A 19,878-nucleotide genomic window follows, 5' to 3' on the forward strand; every position below is an offset into this window, starting at 1 on the left:
CTCAGTTTGGCTAAACTTCAGACAGGATTTTTCTTTACCATAGGCCCCTAACCTCCCTTTTCTGAAAACATTTACTTTAAGAAGCTTGAAATTATAAATTCTTTCTCTGCCCCTTTGAGATGTAAATTTTCTCCTAGTCACTTGATAATTTTCCAACCCAGAAATGTCTTTCTCAAGGACCTGGGAGTCAGCTCTTTGAAATACAACCTTCAAGAAAGGTATTGCACCTAGTTCCCAGTCTCTGTGGGGAGTATAGGAGCCTAACTTTGATAAGAGCCAAAGCAAACAGAGATGGTCTAATTATATTGACCAACCTCTTCCCCAGCATCCTCTACTATTTTTCCTACAGCTCATCCTGGCATCTAAAAACTTCCATGCCTTTTGTTTCAGCAGAACGGAGTTCAGTGTCTCTCCCCTATTACAGAATCGTCTTGAGTAAAGTACTCCTTGCCTGTTTAACCATCTGGTGCAATTTTTCTTTGACATCACTCCATCACATACTCCAAACTGCCTACCACTTTCAGATTAATCTTATAAAACTTTGTATATGTGCTGCTGAAGTGAGCACAATCTTTATAGAACTTTGAATCACTCCCTATTTCCTGTGGCATGAAGCCCACCATTCAAACTTCTCCACAGTCTTATACCTTCCAAACTCATTAGTGTTATCTTCCAATTCCTGAATTCTCTCCTCCAATAATATTAGTACATTTTCTTCCTAAACGTGGCTAACATTTCCCCATTTTGAGATTTCATGTGTCTTCTAATTTTTTTAAGATTTGGAAATTTTATTAGACTGTATTTGCCCATAACAAATAAAATAGAAATTGTTTCAAGTCTTTGCAAATAAATTTAATACAGGGTATTAAGAACACCAGTGATGAAACTTCTGAGAAGTAAAGAAGGGCCACCTAGATAATGGAGTGATTAGTAGGAATAGGAATTTACTTGTACCCCTATGCTGGAAAGGCAAAGTTAAGGAGAAGGTTGTAAAGGTGTCCAGGGCCAGGTTAAATGATCATCAATGTCAGACCATAGCAGTTCTGTCTCATTGGAGTTGGAGCCGTGGAAGTTACACAGTTGCTGCTGGAGAATCTTCACAAAGTAGAGGAAGAAAGGGAGAAATCTCATAGCTTATCCCTAAACTTCCATATACCATCAGTTGCTTCTTTTTGGCTGCGCCTGATCAGAAGTAAGCTGCCTGTATGAGTCTGCTATCATGTGATAGAAAACAGATTCAAGAAGGAACAATGACTAAATTCAAGAAAAAGCAGTCCCAAACTAGTATTTTTGCTTGAATGTTATGCAACAGTCTGTTTTCTGTATTTTTTCTAACTTTATTGAGATGTAATTGACATATAGCATTGTGTAAGTTTAAGGTGTACAACCTGTTGGTATGTTACATGTTGTGAAATGATTACCACAGCGGAGCTAGTTAACACACCTCCGTTACCTCGCATAAATAGCATTTTTTTTGGTGAGAACATTTAAGATCTCTCTTAGCAACTTTCAAGTATATAATACAGTTCTGTTAACTGCAATCACCATGCTGTAGATTAGATTCCCAGAAATTCATGTGCTAACTGGATATTTTACCCTTTGGTCAACATCTCCCCATTTCCCCCAACCCCAACCCCTAGCAACAACCATTCTATTCTCTGTTTCTCTGGGTTTGGCTGTTTTAGAGTCTACAATTTAGTTACATCATACAGTATTTTTCTCTCTCTGACTTACTTCACTCATCATAATGCCCCAAGGATCCATAAATGTTGTTGCAAGTGGCAGGATTTTCTTCTTTTTCATGGCTGAATAATATTCCATCTATGTACCTACCATATCTTCTATATCCATTTATCCATGTATGGACACTTTGGTTGTTTCCATCTCTCGGCAATTGTGAATAATGCTGCAATGAACGTGCGAGTGCAGATATCTCTTTGAAATAGTGATTTCATTTTCTTTGGACATATATATACCCAAAGCAGGATTGCTAATGTATGGTAGTTTTCTTTTTAATTTTTTGAGGAGACTCCATATTGTTTACCATAGCGGCTGTACCAATTTACATTCCCACCAACAGTGCACAAGGGTTTCCTTTTCTGCATCCTTGTCAACATTTGTTACCTCTTAGTCTCTTTGAGGTGATATCTCGTTGTAGTTTTGATTTGCATTTCCCTGGTGATTAGTGATGTAGAGCATCTTTTCATGAACCTGTTGGTGATCTGGATGTCTTCATTGGAAAATTTTTTATTCAGTTCTTCTGCCCAAGTTTTAATTGAATTGTTTGAAAATCTATATCTATCTATATCTATATATCTATATATAGATACAGATATAGCCATTGTATGAGTTCCTTATATATTTTGGATATTAACACCTTATCACGTACATGATTTGCAAATATTTTCTCCCATTCTGTAGCTTGCCCTTTCATTTTGTTGTTTATTTTTCTGTGTAGAAGCTTTTTAGGTTGATGTTATATAACAAGTTGTATAACAAGTTGTATATAACAAGTTATATAACAAGTTGTATTTCTCTTGGTGATTTTAAGATTCCCTTGTTATCTTTAACGTTGACATTTTAATTTTAATATTTCTTGGTATGGATCTCTTTAGGTTGATCTGCTTTGGAGCTCTCTGGGCTTCCTGTATCTGGATGTCTGTTTCTTTCCCCAGGTTAGGAAAAGTTTTCAGATATTATTTCTACAAATGTTTTCTGCCCCCTTTTCTCTTCTCCTTCTGGAGTTCCTATAAGGTGAATTTTATTCCATTTGATGTGCCATAAATCCCTTCAGCTATATTCATTATTTTCATTCTTTTTTCTTCCTTATTCTCTGATTGGATGAGTTCCTCTGACCTGTCTTTGAGTTCCCCTATTCTTTCTTGTGCTTCATCTACTGTATTTCTAAGTTCAGTTATTGCATTCTCCAGTTCCGTGACTTCTATTTGGAACTTTCTTATATCTTCTATTTCTTCGTTGAAGTTCTCACTGTTTTCATCCATTTTCCTTCTGAGTTCAGTGAGCATTTTTATGACCATAACTTTGAACTCTTTATCAAGTAAATTACTTATGTTCATTTCATTAAGATTTTTTTCCTGAGGTTTTATTTTGTTCTTTTTTTGGAGTATAGTCCTCCCTTTCTTCATTTTGCTTGACTCTCTGTGTTGGTTTCTATGCATTAAGTGAAATAGCCACATCTCCCAGTCTTGAAGAGCTGTGTGACAGATGAACCTTGTCATTTAACCCCGTCTACTCTTGGTTGCCTCTCAAACCTTTGTGATTGTCTAGGCAGTTTATTTTTAATAGACCTGGCACACCATCCCAGCAGTTGAGGGTGTGCCAAGACAAATGAGCAACCCAAAGTGGAGGATCTCAGGCAGCACCTAGATTCAGGTTGATAGGAAGCCAGAAAACTTGGTAACAGCTTTTAAAGAATGCAAATGTATTTAGTCTTGTGAGATTGCAAGTGGAAGCCCTGCTGCGCCCCAGAAGCAAGCAATCTGAAGGTGTTCCCTGGGGAGCAGTCACAAGAAAACAGTGCTTCAGATAAGTGTACAAGCTCCATTCTGGGAGATACCAGTGAACTGTAGTAAGGCAGAGTGAGGGTGGAGAGATGGCACCCCCAGCCTACCTTCCCCGAGAGCACATCCATAGCCTCTAGATGTGTGCTGAACCTGAAGCCTGCTCTTAAGTCTTGTCCCTACTAGCACATAGGCCTTTTTCTTGTAAAGGCTGGGGCTGTGTCTCAGTCTGATGTGTAGTGGTACATCCTGGGGGTGGTATCCTGCCAAGAACTGTCTCTCCAATTGTTACAGTCCCATGGGACCCAGAAAAGAAATCCCTCCTGGCCTCCAGAGCCAGGTGATCAAGGAGCATCCCCTGAGTGGAGGCCACAAAAATGGGATCTCCTGTCTTGGAGATTCTGGCTCTCTGGAGAACATCAGAAGGAAAGTGTGAAGATGATGCTTACTGGCTGAGTGAGGCGGTGGGAAGAGTGCAAAGATGACACCATTTGAATAAAGGGAAAGAGGGAAAAGAAAAAAAAGAAAAGAAGAAAAAATATATATATATATAGCAAGACAGTGGAAGAGCAGGGAAGAAGGAGCCAGCTGGCTGGAGCACAAAGCTGTCACCTGCAGGAAAGGAAAAAGGGGAAAAAGGATGGCACCTTTCAGTTTTATCAAGGCAAAGAGAGAGCAGGAAGATGGCACCCGCCAGCCTCTGTCCCTGGGGAGTATTCCAGCAGGCCCCTGTTCCTCAGATTAATGCTTTAAAATTGGGAAGTGAGTCTCTTTCTCAAAAAGTCAGAGTGCTTTTCAAAGGGCTGCTTCTACACTTGGCCCTGGGACAGGTGAGTCTGTGCACAGGCCCTTTAAGAGCTGTTCCTGAGTTCACCACAGCCCTGTGGGTCTCATGGGATGTGGCTTGTTGGTCTTCAAAGTCAGATGTTTTGAGGGTCTATCTCTCAGGTGCCAGCCTTAAAATTTGGAGTGCCCAATGTGGGGTCCATACCCTTCACCTCTCAGGAAGAAGCTCCAGGTTTTGAGTTCCTTCCTAATTGTGTGTCTCCACACCAAGGATGGGGTTTATGGCAAAATTGTGTCTCAGCCTTTCCGACCTGTTTTGATGTGGTTTCCCTCTGGTTTTCCTGATGTGAAGGGGTTGCTCCACCATCTTTTAGTTTTCTTCAGAGGAAATTTTTCCATATGTAGCTGTAGCTTTGGTGTGTTTGTGGGAGGAGGTGGGTTCAGGATCTTCCTATGTTGCCATCTTGAACTGGAACCTATTTAATATGTTTTAAATTTTGGTTTTCAGTCGTTCAGTTTGTTACTAGTATATGGAAATCTGATCAATGTTGTGTATTAATGTTTATGTATTGATTTTATATTCTGAGATCCTGCTAAAGCAAGCTATTATAATTTATTATGAGTCTACTTATACCTTCCTTGGAATTTTCTATGTAGAGAATTATGTCATCTGTAAAGAATGACAGTTATATTTCTTCTTTTCTAATATGTATGCCTCTTTTTTCCTTTTCTTGCTGTACTACAGTAACTAGAATCTAAAGTACTAAGTTGAAAACTAAGATAAGAGTGGACCTTCTAACCTAGTTTTTGAACTCAGGGAAAAGCATTCATTCTTTCACCATTTCATGTGATGTTAGAAGTAGGTTTTCTGTAGAGGCTCTTTATTAGGTTGAGGTAGTGCCCTTCTATTCCTAGTTTCCTGAGCACTTTTAATATGAAGGGGCGTTGAATCTCGTTCAGTGTCTGTTCTGTGTTAACTGGTGTAACAGTACGTGTTTCCTCTTTAGACTCAATCTGGTAGATTACACTGGTGAGTGGTTACCATTGAACAAGGCTTGCATCCCTGGAATAAACGCCACTTGGTCATAGTCTGTTATTCATGTGGATTCTGATGGTAGGTATTCTTGTGGATTTCTTCTAGTAGGGTAAATTCTGGTTCCCCCAAAACGTCCGTGTTTAACCCCTCCTATGACAATATGTGAACGTTACCTTGTATGGAAAAATGGACTTTGCAGCTGTGACTAAGTAAAAAATCTTGAGATGAAGAGATTATCCTAAATTTTCTGGGTGGGCTATATATAAACACAAAGAGCTGTATAGGAGGGACACAGGAAGAGTCAGAGTTGGAGAGACCATGTGATGAGGGAAGCAGAGATTAAAGTGATGCACTTTGAAGATGGAAGAAGGGACTAATTCCAAGGAATGCAGGCAGCCTCTAGAAGACAGAAAGGGAGAGGAAACAGATTCTCCTGTAGGGCTTCAAAAGGAACAAGCCCTGAGACACCTTGACTAATATCAGACTACTAAGCTGCAAAAACTTTCTTTCACAAAGGGTCAAGGAGGGCTGGGAGCACATATGTGCTGCCCACCTGGACAGAGGGGGACCTGTGAGGCTGACCTACAGATTCTGTGGAGGTGGAGAGACATGAGCCCCTTTCTTCTCCAAGCTCTTTGCAGGGTCCAGCAGAGAGTCATGCCACCTGTGGAAGCCTGCGGCCCCAGTTTTGCATGCTGGTGGTGTAGGGGTCATGTTCAGGGAATGTCTGTTGTCCTAACACCTGCCTGGGTCCTGGGGAAGGAATCAGAAGTCGGAAGCAGGAGAAGAGCCTTTGGCCAGCAGGGAAGGGGGGGTGAGGCCCAGGGCAGGTCCATAAAAGATCAGAGCATCTCAGTGCTTTAGGAGGAAGGGGCTTCAGAGGTGGGCCAGCACAGGCTGTGACAGAGGCTAAGCGGACTGGGAGGGGAGGCACTTCTGGGAGACAGCGGGGGTGTACTCCCTGCCCCTCATTGTTTGCTCATCTCACTCTAATGAGGGGGTCATTTCCCCTGCTCTGATGATTCGAAGCCTCTGCCGACACCCACAGGACGGTGACTGAGGCCTCCACACTCCTCAGCATGGATCCCAGCTCCCACTCAGATCTGGGGCCACAGACACCTTTCCCACCCCCTGCCGCCCCTGTGAGCAAGCTGTTCTTGTGAAACGTGGTCATAGTTTGTTAGGAGGACCTGTTTCCTATGGGGATACAAACCAGTGTTGATACCAGTGCACACACACGTCCAGCCATGGGTGCAAAGGGAAGGGACAGTAGCTCTGGGGTGTCTTTGCAGACCCGGAGGCCCCGGACGCCAGTCCCCACGGCCACAGCCACATGGGTCCTCCTCCCTCAGTTGAACGAGATGCTGCTGCACAGAGATCCCACAAGTTCTACAAAGGGGCCCGACTGTCCTTTCCCTTATACACACCTTTAACGGGTGCCCCATGAATCTCCCCACACCCATTCCCCTTGTTGCATCCTCATTGGGATGAAGAGGTAGCTGCCTCCACCACTCTCCACATTGCAATAATCCCAGTGGAACTAGAGGATGCTCCCGCTACGATGAGGCAGACAGTCCCGTCCCCATGGCCAAGACTTTTCTTCTCTGGTCAGGCCACCCACACAGGAAACCCTGGATGAGCGGAGGGTCATCCCAGCGCCGTCGTCTGGCCACATGAGGAAAGCAGAGAGAAGCTCCATAATGACAAGGGCCGTCTCCAGGCTCCATCCTAGAAACTGGTGAGTGTCCAGAGGGCTGAAAGGCACAAGAGCAGCTCTGCCTCCCCAGAAGGTTCAGGGATGCAGAAGACGGTACAGATGCCCCAGAAGGGCCCTAGCCAAGCAGGCGTTAGAGAAGGGGCTGATGAGGGGGTCCCTGGGGAAAGTGAGAGCTGTGCGTTCCCAGGGGCAGCCTGAGGAGTCCTTGTCTATGTGGAGGAAAGGTGTGGCCACCTGTAGACCCAGAGCTCCTGTGACCTCCCTCATCCTTCCTTCCTCTCAGGATCGCTCTCTGTGGAGCAGCTCAACACCAACAAGATGACAGTGGCCTGAGAGCATTTCCCACGAAAACGATCTTTGTTCACAATTTACATACATCACTCCAAAGGTCCTGCTCCCACCCACACCTGGCCACACCCACCTCCCTAACCCCCCCACAATCCCGCTCCCCCTCCCCACCCTGGTGGTCCTGCCCCGCTCCCTTCCCCCCACATCATCCAGGATCAGCACTGGGAGGAGGAGGAGGAGCCCCTAGGCTCCCCAGGGGGCTGCCCTGGGGCCTCGCCCTGGAGGGCCGGCCCAGCTGAACCCTACTGGCTGCAGTGCTTCTTCTTCCTCTTCCCACGCTTCTTTGTGTCAAACGGGTCACGCTTTCTCTTTCTCAGCTGTGAGGGGCGAGCCAGCCCCAGAGCCAAGGCTGGCCTCCCAGAGACGCCGAGGCCAGCCCCGGGGATGGGCAGCTTCTCAGCAGCGGCTGGGCGTCCACACAGAGCCCGCTTCCTCGACTTGGGAGCGGCTGGTGGAGCTGGGCTGAGGCCTCTTCTCTGAGAGGAGGGGGACTGGGGAGCACTCTGGGCCCCCCAACCTCCAGAGGAAGCCAGGGCTGAGACATGCGCAGGACTGAGGGACATCCCGAAAGGCACCAGTATATTCTGAGAGTCTATGATGAAGACGCTTTGGAGCACCTCCTCGTTCTCACTGGACCCATCCCTGGGCACTCGGGCCTCCCGAAGAGGAGAGGCCTTTCTGAGAACAGACGCATCCCTGGATCTCAGTAGAGGGCCGGTGCGCCTTTGACCCTGGGGAGGGGAGAGCCGTACGGGCCGGAATATAGAGAACTCCTGACGTCCTCCAGAGGGAACAAAGACTTCGGGCCTGCACAGGGCAGTGTCTGTTTGCATGAGCCTATGAAGAGCCTGAGAATCAATCTCTGGTGGGCAGGCTTCATCACTGACCCCTAGATGGGGGTCTTGGTCGTGCCTCTGGGCACCTTGGCCGGCGTCGGACTCAGAAGGACTTGAGGCCATTCCGGGTGCACTGTGACTCAGGGCTGCCCGCACACCGTCGTCCTCTTTCAAGGCCAGGAGTCGTTTCTGCACCAGCTGGTAGGAGGGAGGAGGACAGTGAGGGCTCCACACACACGTGTGAGAGGAGGAGCACTGGGCAGTGGGACAATGGCCCTGTGGGGGAGGAGGGGATGGGCGACCCCAGGACTCGAATCCAAATACAGACACTGTGGCAGTCCGGCCATTCTCCTGCAACTGATTCCCAGCTTTGTGACCTTCCCTCCCCTCCCGGCTCCCTATCCTCTCCTTCCTTTCACCCTGCACTGCACCCACCCCAGAACGGGCCCTTCCCCATGCCAGGTGTCCCAGGCAGGGGAGGGATGGACAGCGCTATGTGGCCCTCCTGTTCTGGGGCCCTACCTCTCCCCTGTTCACTGGGGTCCCTCTGTGCCCTGGTCTTCCTGAGTGTCCCTTGTGTCCCCTGTTCTACCGGGGATCCCTCCCTCCTCTGGCTCCCCTGGGTCATCTGGATTCCCCTGTCCCCTGGATCACCTGGGGTCCCCCTCCCGTGGGGTCCCCTGGCTCCCTGAGTGTCCCTCTCCCTCCCCTGTCTCACTTCTTCGGGGGTGAGCCCTTCCTCCTGCTCCAGCTCCTTCTCTAGGGCCAAGAGATCCAGCTGTGGGTCTGGGGAAAGCAAATCTGCCAGGAATCCAGGGTGAATGACTGCCTCCACCTAGAACAGAAAGAAGAGGCTGTGAGCATCCTCGGCCAGGAGTGGCCTGTGAGACAAGAAGGCCAGGAGGGAAAGTGAAAAGCAGAGACCCACCCCACTCTCCTCCACAAGGCGGGGATGGTCAGCGCGCACACACACACACACATACACACACGCAAACATGCACATACACAGTCACACACAAAAGAGCACATATACAGAGGCACAAACACAGACACAAAGGCATACACACAGATAGACACAAACATATACACACAAACATCTGCGTAAACCTCCCCTAACACCAGGCTCAGGAACAAGGAGCTGAGCTTAAGTCCCAACGGCCTGAGCAGAACCCAGATCTTGGGTGCTGAGAGTTCCATGCCCTGGCATCTTGCAGACCCCAGTCTCCAGGCCTAGCCTACTTTGGTGACAAAGTCCTCCTGGGAACACAGCTTGTCGATATAGCTTAAGAGATCCGGGTCCGAGTAGGTGCCGTCCTCTTCCTGCTGCAGCTCATTTCCGTCCTCTCCCCATTCTGCATCTGAGTCGCCTGTGGCTGAGTGGACGGGCCCCACCAGCGCCTCCATGATGTCCATATACTCCCTCACAGCCTCAGGTGGAATGTCCTCGGGTGCCTTGGGCTCCGGGGGTCGCTGGGACCCGTGTGGCTTCGGGCGGGAGGGCTGGGCCCTGGGGCCGGACATCCTGGGAGCACAGGCTGCGGCAGAGCAGGAGGAAGGGAAGGAAGGTGAGGGGCTCCCGGTCCACCTCCTGACCACCGAGCGCACGCTGGTGAGGGCACTGTTGGGGGACATTGATGTGGGTGTGGGGGGGTCAGGACCACATGGAGCTTCATGCACAGTTGGAGGGGGGAGGTAAGGGGGCATCTAAGAGAGTCACATATAAGGAAGTGGGGAACCTCCAATTTTCCAGGGGTGTCCCCATCAAGCCCACTTCTTAGGCAGACTTTGTGTGCAGTCCTTTGACAGGGAGGCGTGAGAGAAGTTACAAGATTGACCAAGTCAATACCCCGTAGTAACAAAGGGCATCTGAGACCCCACCCCCCACCCCCCGCCTCGGTGGCTGTTTTGCTTGAAAGACCAATGCCCCTGTCTTGAAGGAAAATGATCCACATGGGAAGAGTGGCCAACCCTGGGCCCCTGTTACCTGTGCGTTCAACTCCAGTGGGAACCTGGGTGGCCGGCTGAAGGCCCACTTTCGGGGCTGGGGGCCCCCGAGGATCCAGCTTCGGTGGGGCTGGAGGAGGCAGGCCCTGCGCGCACTGCATCCACCGCAACTGCTGGATCTGCATCTCCTCCTCTGCCTCAAATTGCATGAACCTGGGGTGTGACAGAGGCACAGGCCACCCTGAGAAAATGGCCTGGGTTCTGGAGCCCAACAAAGGCAGCCAAGAATGAGGGATTGGGAGAGGATGTGCCTTGGGGCTGTCAAGGCCCTGTGAGGTGCTGTCCACAGCAGAGAGCTGCTCCTGGAACTGATACAAGATCTGGGACCCTTCCTGCCTCACCAGCACTGGAGAGCATTCAACAGCATAGAGCCAGGTCGCTGCATTGAACCAGGTCAACGGGACACGTGGCTGACCCAGGGGGCACCCTCCCCATGCCCCCCATCCAGAGCCACATGAAGGGCTGACAGCCAGAGGCTGGAACAGGCATGTGTTCCCCACAGGGGTCCTTGCCCAAATCCAGGACCCTGGGTTGGGACTGAGAGTTCTGGAACGTAGACCTGGAGACAGGGCTCAGGAGAGGCTGGACGATGTGGATGCTGAGCTTAGAGGACAGGCCTTCCTTTCCTCTGAGAGGTGCTTGTTTGTTTGGTTTTGTTTCTTAAGCCAAGGGGATTACCGTGGAGCAAACACTGGAAGGGCCAGAGACCCTTGGGCTGATGACAGCTGGCTTCCCCAGCCTCTTGAGGGATGCCAGGGTACCCACTCAGGCCACTTTTTGTGAGGAGAGGGGGTCCCAAATCTATGTCAGTGGCCGCCAGCCAGCCACCACTAAGGAAGCAGCAGGCTGGCGGGTGGAGCTCTTTCCCCAGCCCAGCCCATATGGCCGGAGTTGGACCCCTACTGGACTCACAGCTTCACCCTGCCCCGTCCTGAGACCTTCATGTGAGGGCAAGGGTAGGTCAAACTCAGGGGAGGGCAGAGCTCGTGGTGGAGGAAGGACAGAAGACCCAAACTCTCAAGGTGAGGGAGGGGTTTCTGGAGGACTGTAGGGCCTCTGGGCTGCGGGCCCCCTGTTCCGAGCGACAGCCCTTCTCCTTTGTCCTCTCTGATGAGCACCCCCACGGCCAGACCCTGCCCTCACCCACTCGCCTCACCCTCCACGCAGCCCCTGGGCCCAGGACGCTGACTCACTTTTGCGCCATCTCGTAGTAGATCATCCGGTCAGAGTTGCTAATGTGCTGCCATTCCTGCACGGCCCTGCACAGTCCCTCCTCCAGTGTCATGGTGGGCTTCAGGCGGGCCAGGGATCGAAGCGCTGGGCTGTAAGCACTCGGGGTTAGTCTCTGTGCCCAGCCCAGCCCCCAGCTGCCTGACCCCACCCACCAATGTGGACCACACATCACTCAACACAGCATGACTGAGCAACAGGAGAGTGAGAGGCAGGTGTCTGGGAGAGCAGAGACAAGCCTTCCCGGCTACGGCTGTCACCGCCTCACACTCACTCGAGGATGACCATCCACTCCCAGGCTAGAGCTGGGACACTGTGCCTTGGGGAGCTCTTTTCCTCTTCAAGGCTGCCTTTTCATAATAAAAATCACCATCATCAATGAGGCGTGGCATGTGCCAGGCAATCTGCTCACACTTCATAGATTAGCCCAAGGAGTCTTCTGCACGGTCCTCTGAAGGTGAAGTGTGATTGTCCCCTTTTTACGAGGGACCGCAGGTTTAGGATGGAAATGCCTGCCAGGCTCACAACTCTAGTGGGAGAGAGCCCATGCCCTTAGGAGAGCTCTACCATCACCCTGTTCCTAGTGGAATTCTCCACATCAACAAAGTCGAGGCGTGCATGAAGCGCTCTCCTGGGCCCCGCGCTCCTCCCCCTTCTCCGAAGTGACCTCCCCCGGCCACGTACACTCAAGTGCTGTATGAAAGGAGACGTCAGCACAGGAGAGTGTGGCATCCACTCCTTGGCTCCTCAACTTACACCACGACCCTCTCTGACTGCAAGTCTTCAGGCCGTATTACCAGGAGAATCATGGAAGAGCAAGCTGGCTAGACTCACAGGGGGGTGGGGTCAGTTGAGATAAGGCACATTTCAGTCATGATGTCATGGACTGGCAGGCTCGCCCGTATGACTGACAGTGTGCCTTCTCCTGGCGTGGACATCGCCCTCACACCTCGCTTCCAGTATCCCTAGAAACCTAACCTGCGAGTCCATCCCCAGTTCCTCTTTATCTAAGAGCTCCGATAAGCTCATGACCCCCTGAGCGTTCACTCACATGAGAAAGCAGGAAAGAGCTTCTGCATCAGGACTCTGGGGAAGGTGTCTCCGGGCCAGTGGCTTGAGGCGCTGCCACCGTCGGAAGTTACTGTACACGCTCTGGTGGTTAGAGCAGTCCTCCTGCGAGGCATAGGGCTGGTTGGTGTCCAGGCTGCCCTCCCTGGAAGTGCCATGTGGCCATGGCCCAGAGTTCACTGGGCGAATGTTAGGGGCCATCTGGGCAGCTGGTGGTGGAGCTTGAGGAGGAAAGCCTGGGGTCCAGCCTCGCTTGCCAGCCTGAGTAACTCCAACAGCTGGAGCAGTCACAATGGTCTCCATCGCAGGGGTTGCTAAGAATATGGGTGCAGGACATGCAGCACTCCCGCTGAGGGCCCCTGGAGCGCTCCAGTTGAGGGGGCCCTGAGGAACGATAAAGGTCTGAGTCTGGGGGGCCTGCACTGGCCTCCCTTGTGACCTGACTTGTACAGTGAAGTTGCAAGCCCCAGGGGCACTGGGGCCACAGCCACCATTAGCCACCAAAGGCATCCTGGGGAAAGCTGGCAGCCGCAGGCTGCTGCCAGGAGGGAATGCGGGGGTGATGAGAGGTGGCAGGTGCTGCTCCCAGGGTGGCCAGTGCTGGGCGCCAGGAATGGGTGGAGGAAAGGACACTGCCGTGAAAGTAGACAAGGAGGCACCGGGGTTCATGGTGACATCCGTTCCCAGCACTGCAGATGCTGTTGAGGCAAAGGAAAGGAGTGAATGGAGGAGGAGAATGGGCAAGTGGGACTGAGGCTTTCTGCGGCATCAGAGTGTAAATCTCCACAGATGAGAGACTCTTGGACAAGGGAAACTGCAGCGTGCAAATGTCTTCAAGTGATTTTCATGCCCTGACTTCCAGTTGAGAATTATTCCACTGGTGACCCCACGCCCATCCACCAAGCTCCCTGACCCCTGCCTGCCGAGAAGAAATTGCCTCAGCAAGCACTCACTTGGAGAGCCTCCCTAAGGCACACCCTGGCACCTAAGCCTCACAGGCTGTCTCCCAAGACCTGGAGCTGTGTGGACATCCGCTCTGTGAGAAATGCCCCTCAGCCGGCGTACTAGCAGGTGGGGCCTTCTGCAAGGTAAGTTCTAGGCCCCCAAAGGCCCTTTGTGGACAGGCACTGTGTAAAATATTAGGGCCCCACCTCCTCCTCAGTCCTCCTTTTCCTGATGCTCAGTATAAATCCCCTCTTTCTTTCCTAGCCTCACAAAACAAAACAAAATGCTGGAAAATATCTCTAATGGAATCCTGATACAAACCCATGACACTGGCCCAGAAAGCACCTGCATCTCCGAACAACCCACAGCAGATACGTAACATGGGCCAGGTCCTGCCACCCCTTCCCCAGTGCCCAGAGTTACTGTCATCAGTCAGGAGTTCTGTTCCTAGGGGCTTGGGGTGGTCTGAGAAGTAGGCACGTGTCCCTTAGATTCTGTCATTTCACAGCCAGTGATGGCTGCAGAGGATTAAACAAGGGCCAGGGAATTGTCATGTTACATTGGTCGTGGGAGTATAGACTGCCTGTGGTCCTTCCCCTTCCAGCTCCCAATAACGGAGAGACAATCTGAGATGCAGGCATAAGCCAGATGCCATGGCGATCAAGTTGTCTGAAACACATCCCTGTTCAGGAGAACAAGGTACACACCACGGTGCACCTAACTCACCAGAACAGATGTCATAGGACGTTTAATAGTAACACAGAAGATCATCTTCCTGATCCTGGGCTACACTCCTTCCCCCTTTAAAAGAGGAAGCAGGCTTCATAAACATTCCACCCGAAACAACCCCACTCCACATCTGTTCCCTGTCCATGAAGGAGTGACCTGAAATAGGAACAAACTCTTCCTCTCAAGGCAGCCTGAGGGTCCACCATGAGATACTGGACAAGATGAAGTAGGTCTGAAGTACTGCCATTCCACAAAAGGAAGAACAATTCAGAGCAACTCAGGAACCTGAGCCCTCTCTTGGCTGAAGTTACTCGTAATGGTTGCCCATCCCCTGTTGAATCCAAGGCAACAGTTACCTGAACTGACAAGTGAGCTCTGGGCTGGGAGGAGTGGACGAGGTGTGGGCTGCGGCAGTTAGAGTAACCCCCTGCCTAGCTCTCGGAGAGGACACTTCACTGCAGGTGTGGCCACACACAGCCCCATTGAATAGTTTTCTCACCAAGACCATCTCTCCCCACAGCCCCCTGAGATACAGTATGCTCCTGTTCAAATCCCTTTGAAAGATATGGTGAGGCAAGCTTCAGGTGCCTGAGGAACACAATACAGCTCTAGGCTTTCCTCATGACCCTCCCTGTGTCACCACCAGGACATCACACACATCCTTACACACACGTTTCAAAGTGGCTTGTCTCCCTTCTAGAAAGAATCAGACTGTCTGCTGCCATCCTTTCTCCATAGCCAGGGCAATTCCTCTGGATCCACCTCCAACGACCCCTCCTCCCCAGGGCAGTCTCAGGTTTCTTCAGGCTCCCCAGTCTCCCCAGGTGAAATGTCCTTGTGCGTCCAGTGCTCTCTTCTCCCTCTACTTCAGTCCAACTGTGTGCCCACAGTTAAGTGTAACGTGTGAACCTGAAGGATGTGAGGATGGCAGGGTCTCTGAGAACACACCCCCAGCCTATAGGCTTACCTCCTATTGAAGCCATCCTGCAGGCTTGGGCACGGACTACTGCTGCCTGGTAGCCTCAATGAGAAAAGTCAAGACCAGGAGCCAGAGAGCGACCTGCTTCACCAAACGCTCGGGATCCAAGTCAACGAGGGACACGTTTGAAAGTAAACCGGAAAATGCGGGCTGAACCGTTCTGTGGTGGGGGAGGGGCAGAGGGCACGTGGGTCGGGGTGGGGTGGCGTGCGCTGGGGGGACATTCCACGAGGGCTCTGGCAGGTAGGCAAGAACCGGAAGTTCCTTCCACCTCCCACAGTGGCAACACAATTGGCGTGTGCCTCTTTAGGCAGTTTATAAACTGTTTTGATTCACGGCACCGAGGTTGAGCATGACAGTCCCTTCCTTTCACGTCTTTATCCAGCAACCTAGGTGTTTTGTTTTTGTTTTTGTTTTTGTTTTGCGGTACGTGGGCCTCTCACTGTTGTGGCCTCTCCCGTTGCGGAGCACAGGCTCCGGGCGTGCAGGCTCAGCGGCCATGGCTCACGGTCCCAGCTGCTCCGCGGCATGGGGGATCTTCCCAGACCGGGGCACGAACCCGTGTCCCCTGCATCGGCAGGCGGACTCTCAACCACTGCGCCCCCAGGGAAGCCCTGGAGCTTTTATAATGAAGGAAAACGTAAATGATTTGCAACCAATAACTTCATACTAGAGGAATGGTGAGGCAAAATATTGTACCCAGGCACTCGAGAAAGGCAGGCTTCCTTGTTGCTTCCTCCCTTTGTTCAGTCATTCAACCAATTATTTACAAGATTCCCACTCATAATTCTGATACAGTATTTGAAGGACTCTTCTCAAGGCCACTGATACAAAAATTGCACTGTGCAAAAATTAGCCAGTCCCAATACTGCAATCACTTTTGTAATACTTCAAAATCCTACACCCCACAGACAGAGATAATCAAATTAGCCCAAATGTAACTTGGGAAGACCAGTCACAGAAGGGAGTATCTAAAAGTCCTTTGGATCATGATCTCTGACTATTCCTGCACAGAAGGTGGGGGCGGGCATTGACTACTGAGAAAAAACATCTCTGGACATGCATCACAAGCCTCAGAAGACAGTTCATCTTCCACTCAATCACGAAACATTAAAGAAACGAAGAGATACCATGTTTGTGTCTTGTGGAGTTTTCAAGTCTGCACTTGGAGGCGCTTAGTGCTGTTACATGTGAGGGGTCTTCAGAGGCATCCTGTTGAGTGAGAAATGCTCTAATCTTGCATTTGACCAGAAAGCGGATCTGATGATTGAAGTTTCTTTGGGAAGTATTACAAAGTCAGGTCAGTAAGTTGATCCCGCTACTATTTTTGTTGTTGTTGTTTTATTGTCAACTGAAATTCTGCAAGATATTATAAAAAAGGAGGGAGGGAAAATAAAATTGTTCCCATACTACCTGTTGAAATTGGCCCAGATTGTCAACTCTTTCTCAAAATTATTTAAAAAAAAAACCAAAACCGTACAAAGGAAACACCTGTGAACACGGAGAAAAAATATTCTAGTAGAGTAAATGCGTTGGAAAAACTCTAGGAACGGAGTCAGGAGACAGTATCTTAAGAGTGTTTCCCAGGTCTGAAATTCTTTGCTAGCATTGTTCTTTAACGGAAACTTCAGGTGTGCTAGGAAAAAGGACCTACTGTTTTTTGAAAGGCATTAACAAGAACCAAGGAACGGCAGTCCAAAGGGCATGAAAGTACTTGCCCCAATTTGAGGCTACTGTGCTTACAGCGGAGCTCTCCAGAACTCTTTGTAGCTAAGTGCATGGGTTTCACGAGTGCAATATAAAACTCACGAGTGCACATTTCACAAGAGCTGGTTTTAAGAAGAGACCGTCACGAAGGTTCCCAGCGAGGAGCGTCGCCAGAGAAGTTCCGCAGCTTGCCCGACCCTCCATTTCTGTCCTCTCCTGCAGAGACCTCCTAGGCCCGCGCACCGCGCGCCTGCACGCCCGCGCACGCCTGTGCACGCCCACTGGGGCGGGTCTCTCGGGCACGGCGGACCGCCGTCCTCCAACAGCTCCCGGCGTCTGCTGGGGCAGTTTGCTCCGGAAGACAGGAGCGCATGCGGGAGCGCGGAGGGTGGGGCCCCAATGGCTGTCCGGCGGGGGAGGGGCCTGTCATGGCGGCCTGTAGAGTCAATTCTAGGAATCCTGAGGTAAGGGGTACGGGGACTTTTCACCCCTCAGGTGTCAGCGCTCTGCACTGTTGTTCACCCTGTGGGTTATTTGTGCCCTTGTCCATGTAAGGAGACTCCCCACAATGTGGATTCACGCCCCCATAGAGCTCGATTCCCTTGAGATGTTTACCCCAGGATTATCGGCACCACTGGGGAGCCGGCTGCATGAAGGGTTCAGTGATTGCGGGGCCTACAGTGGGGGCTAAATAGTGTGTGCGAGCTATTAAACAGGTGCCGTTCTAGTCTGCACGTTGTGAAGAGTACAAAAGCTAGAGGGAAGTTCTTGCGAGTTGAAAACCCTCATCTGGTTCCGAAGGTGTAGCTCAGGTGATTGGAAAATGAGTGAAGATGGAAGGAACACACTCATCGTTTCACTAGTGTCTTCCTTCTTATCATAAAAACATCAGTCAACACTTAATGTTCAAACTGCATTCTTTTGTCGGTGATGCGAGCAACTTTGCTGAATGTGGTAATAAACATGTATTTGTAGTCTGGTGTCAAATCATGATTGATTTGCAAGCATAGATGGGGTCTGTACATACTTAATTGGTTGGTGGGAATCTGATAGGTAGTCAAATGTGTGGGTTGGTTTTGTCCGTGGATATTTATGTTTGAAGGGAGGTCATGCCTGTGTTTTTGTGAGAGTGTGTAAGAGTGAGCGTTGTATTTGGAGGGTGTTGAGATGTGACGCAGGCATACTCAAGGAGTTGGTGGTTAGGTGTTTGTAATTTGGTGTTTGGGGAATATGTTTACATGTGTTTTTTTCACCCCTGAATTTGGGGATTTGTGTGTGTGTAATGGTGGATTTGGAAGGATTATCTGCATATGCGTAAGGGCCATGTCAGGAAAAGTAGTGGTGTATATTACTTTGGGTGTCCAGTCTGTTAATTTTGTATATTTGGGGAATGTAGGCTGATCATTTGTGTATTCAGGGCATGTTGTATGGTTATGGGGTGTTTGTGGGTGTGCATTTTCAGGAGCTGTGTATGTATATTTGGATGTGTAGAGGGCAAGTCTGTGACTATTTTATGGGGCTGGTGGATGTTGAATGTGTAGGTATGTTGTGTTTGTATGATCCTGTATTCTGCAAGATGGCAGAGTTCATTCTGTGTGAGAGGTTGGGAATATGGGGTTATGTATACGCCAGTAGTGTGGTACTGTATGTGTATTTGGAACAAAGGGCGTATAGGGTGACATTATTGTCTATTTGTAGTGTACTGGGTAATCGTGGTTCTATTTGGGACTTGTGGAGAGTTGTGTGTTAAATGAGTTTGTGTGTGTATTCAAGGGGCATGGCCACTGGGAGGAATATTTGCTGAGGCTGTGCATTTGTAATTTTCAGTAGGAGCCTCTTAGGCTTATGTATTTTGGGAAGTGAGTATATGTGTATGTGATAGAGAGGTGGGGTTCTATGTTTCTACAGGGAAGATGGACAATTGCATTTGTATGTATTAGAAATATGTGATACGGGTATTTGTTAGTACTTGCATATGTGTGAGCTGGCTCCTGATAGCTAGGGATAATTTGATATATGGAAGTTGTTTCATAAATGGTTTGCTGGAGATATTTCCATGTATCTTACTTGTGTATTCTAATCCGTGTGCGTGTCCATCATCAGGTGCATGCATTATCAGAGTTTGTTCATAAGGTATGGAGTTGTTAGGAGTATTCAAAGTGTATTTCTTTGGAGAACGCTAGGGTGTTTATACATGTGTTTGGTAGGAGTAAGAGGTGGTCTGTCTATATGTTCAGGGTGAGGGTAGAAATGTATATATACACACACACACACATATACAGTTTGTATGTTGGAGTAGTGGTGGGGAGCTTGTATTCTGGAGAGGTAGCATAATGTATAGTGTTTGGGAGGGGATCCATATGTTCAGGGGTTAGGAATATTTGCATGTGTGTGTCCATAGGTGTGTGAGAATTGTGTATGTATCTTAGTAAGACTGCAGAGGTTGTCGGTGTTTTTCTGTTTTGAGTGTGTCTGAGCATTTGGGGTGTATACTCATGAGTAGTTTGTGGATGTGTGTATTTGTGATTTGTGAGTGTAGCAGGAGGCTTTGAGTCCTCTATGTGTCTATTTCAAAATGTAATGCCTGAAGAATTTAGTGGTGTTGCTTGTATGTGTGTTCTCAGTATTAGTGAGGTGGACTTATATGGACAGTTGACCCTTGAACAACATGGGTTTGAACCACACGGGTCCACTTATAGTGGATTTCTTTTTCAGTAACTACTACAGGACTACTACAGGATCCATGGATGCAGAGCCACTGCACGGAGGGTTGGCGCCCTAACCCCCAAGCTGTTCAAGGGTCAGCTGTCTTTGATCAGTATAGATTATTTGTGTCTGTGTGTGTGTTTGAGTTCCTGGGGCTTCTGGGGTATGTATTCTGTGGGACGTGAGAGTTTAGTTTGTGTGTTTGGAAACCAGTAGGCTGTGTGGGTTCTGTGTGTGTGCGGGAGTCCTGCAGTCTATGTATTTTA

General features: G+C 49.6%; 2 protein-coding genes across 3 annotated transcripts in view; one reads left to right on the top strand and one right to left on the bottom strand.

The window, feature by feature from the left end:
- LOC308611498 (uncharacterized protein) overlaps window positions 1-19,878 on the top strand; it is a 192,446-nt gene that overhangs the window by 49,515 nt on the left and 123,053 nt on the right. The gene's annotated exons all lie outside the window — the stretch shown is intronic.
- LOC308611517 (NUT family member 2G-like) lies at window positions 7,613-13,634 on the bottom strand. Its single transcript, XM_081260260.1, has 3 exons — window positions 12,538-13,634; window positions 8,963-8,995; window positions 7,613-8,442 (listed from the first exon to the last, which is right to left on the bottom strand). The coding sequence occupies exons 1-3, from the start codon at window positions 13,213-13,215 to the stop codon at window positions 7,651-7,653; spliced, it is 1,503 nt and encodes a 500-aa protein (XP_081116386.1). The 5' UTR covers window positions 13,216-13,634; the 3' UTR covers window positions 7,613-7,650.

The sequence above is a fragment of the Mesoplodon bidens genome, assembly GCF_964165515.1.
Source record: "Mesoplodon bidens genome assembly, contig: HAP1_SCAFFOLD_120, whole genome shotgun sequence".
NCBI classification, from domain to species: domain Eukaryota; kingdom Metazoa; phylum Chordata; class Mammalia; order Artiodactyla; family Ziphiidae; genus Mesoplodon; species Mesoplodon bidens.

Excerpts from the sequence above, each read along its gene's own strand:
- LOC308611517 (XM_081260260.1), bottom strand. The coding sequence starts at position 13,215 with ATGAACCCCGGTGCCTCCTTGTCTACTTTCACGGCAGTGTCCTTTCCT. Across the intron at positions 8,996-12,537 it reads ATGCAGAAGCTCTTTCCTGC|CTGGAGCAGGAGGAAGGGCT; the intron begins TTTCTCATGTGA and ends CTAGAGAAGGAG. Across the intron at positions 8,443-8,962 it reads AAGGGCTCACCCCCGAAGAA|CTGGTGCAGAAACGACTCCT; the intron begins GTGAGACAGGGG and ends CCCTCCTACCAG.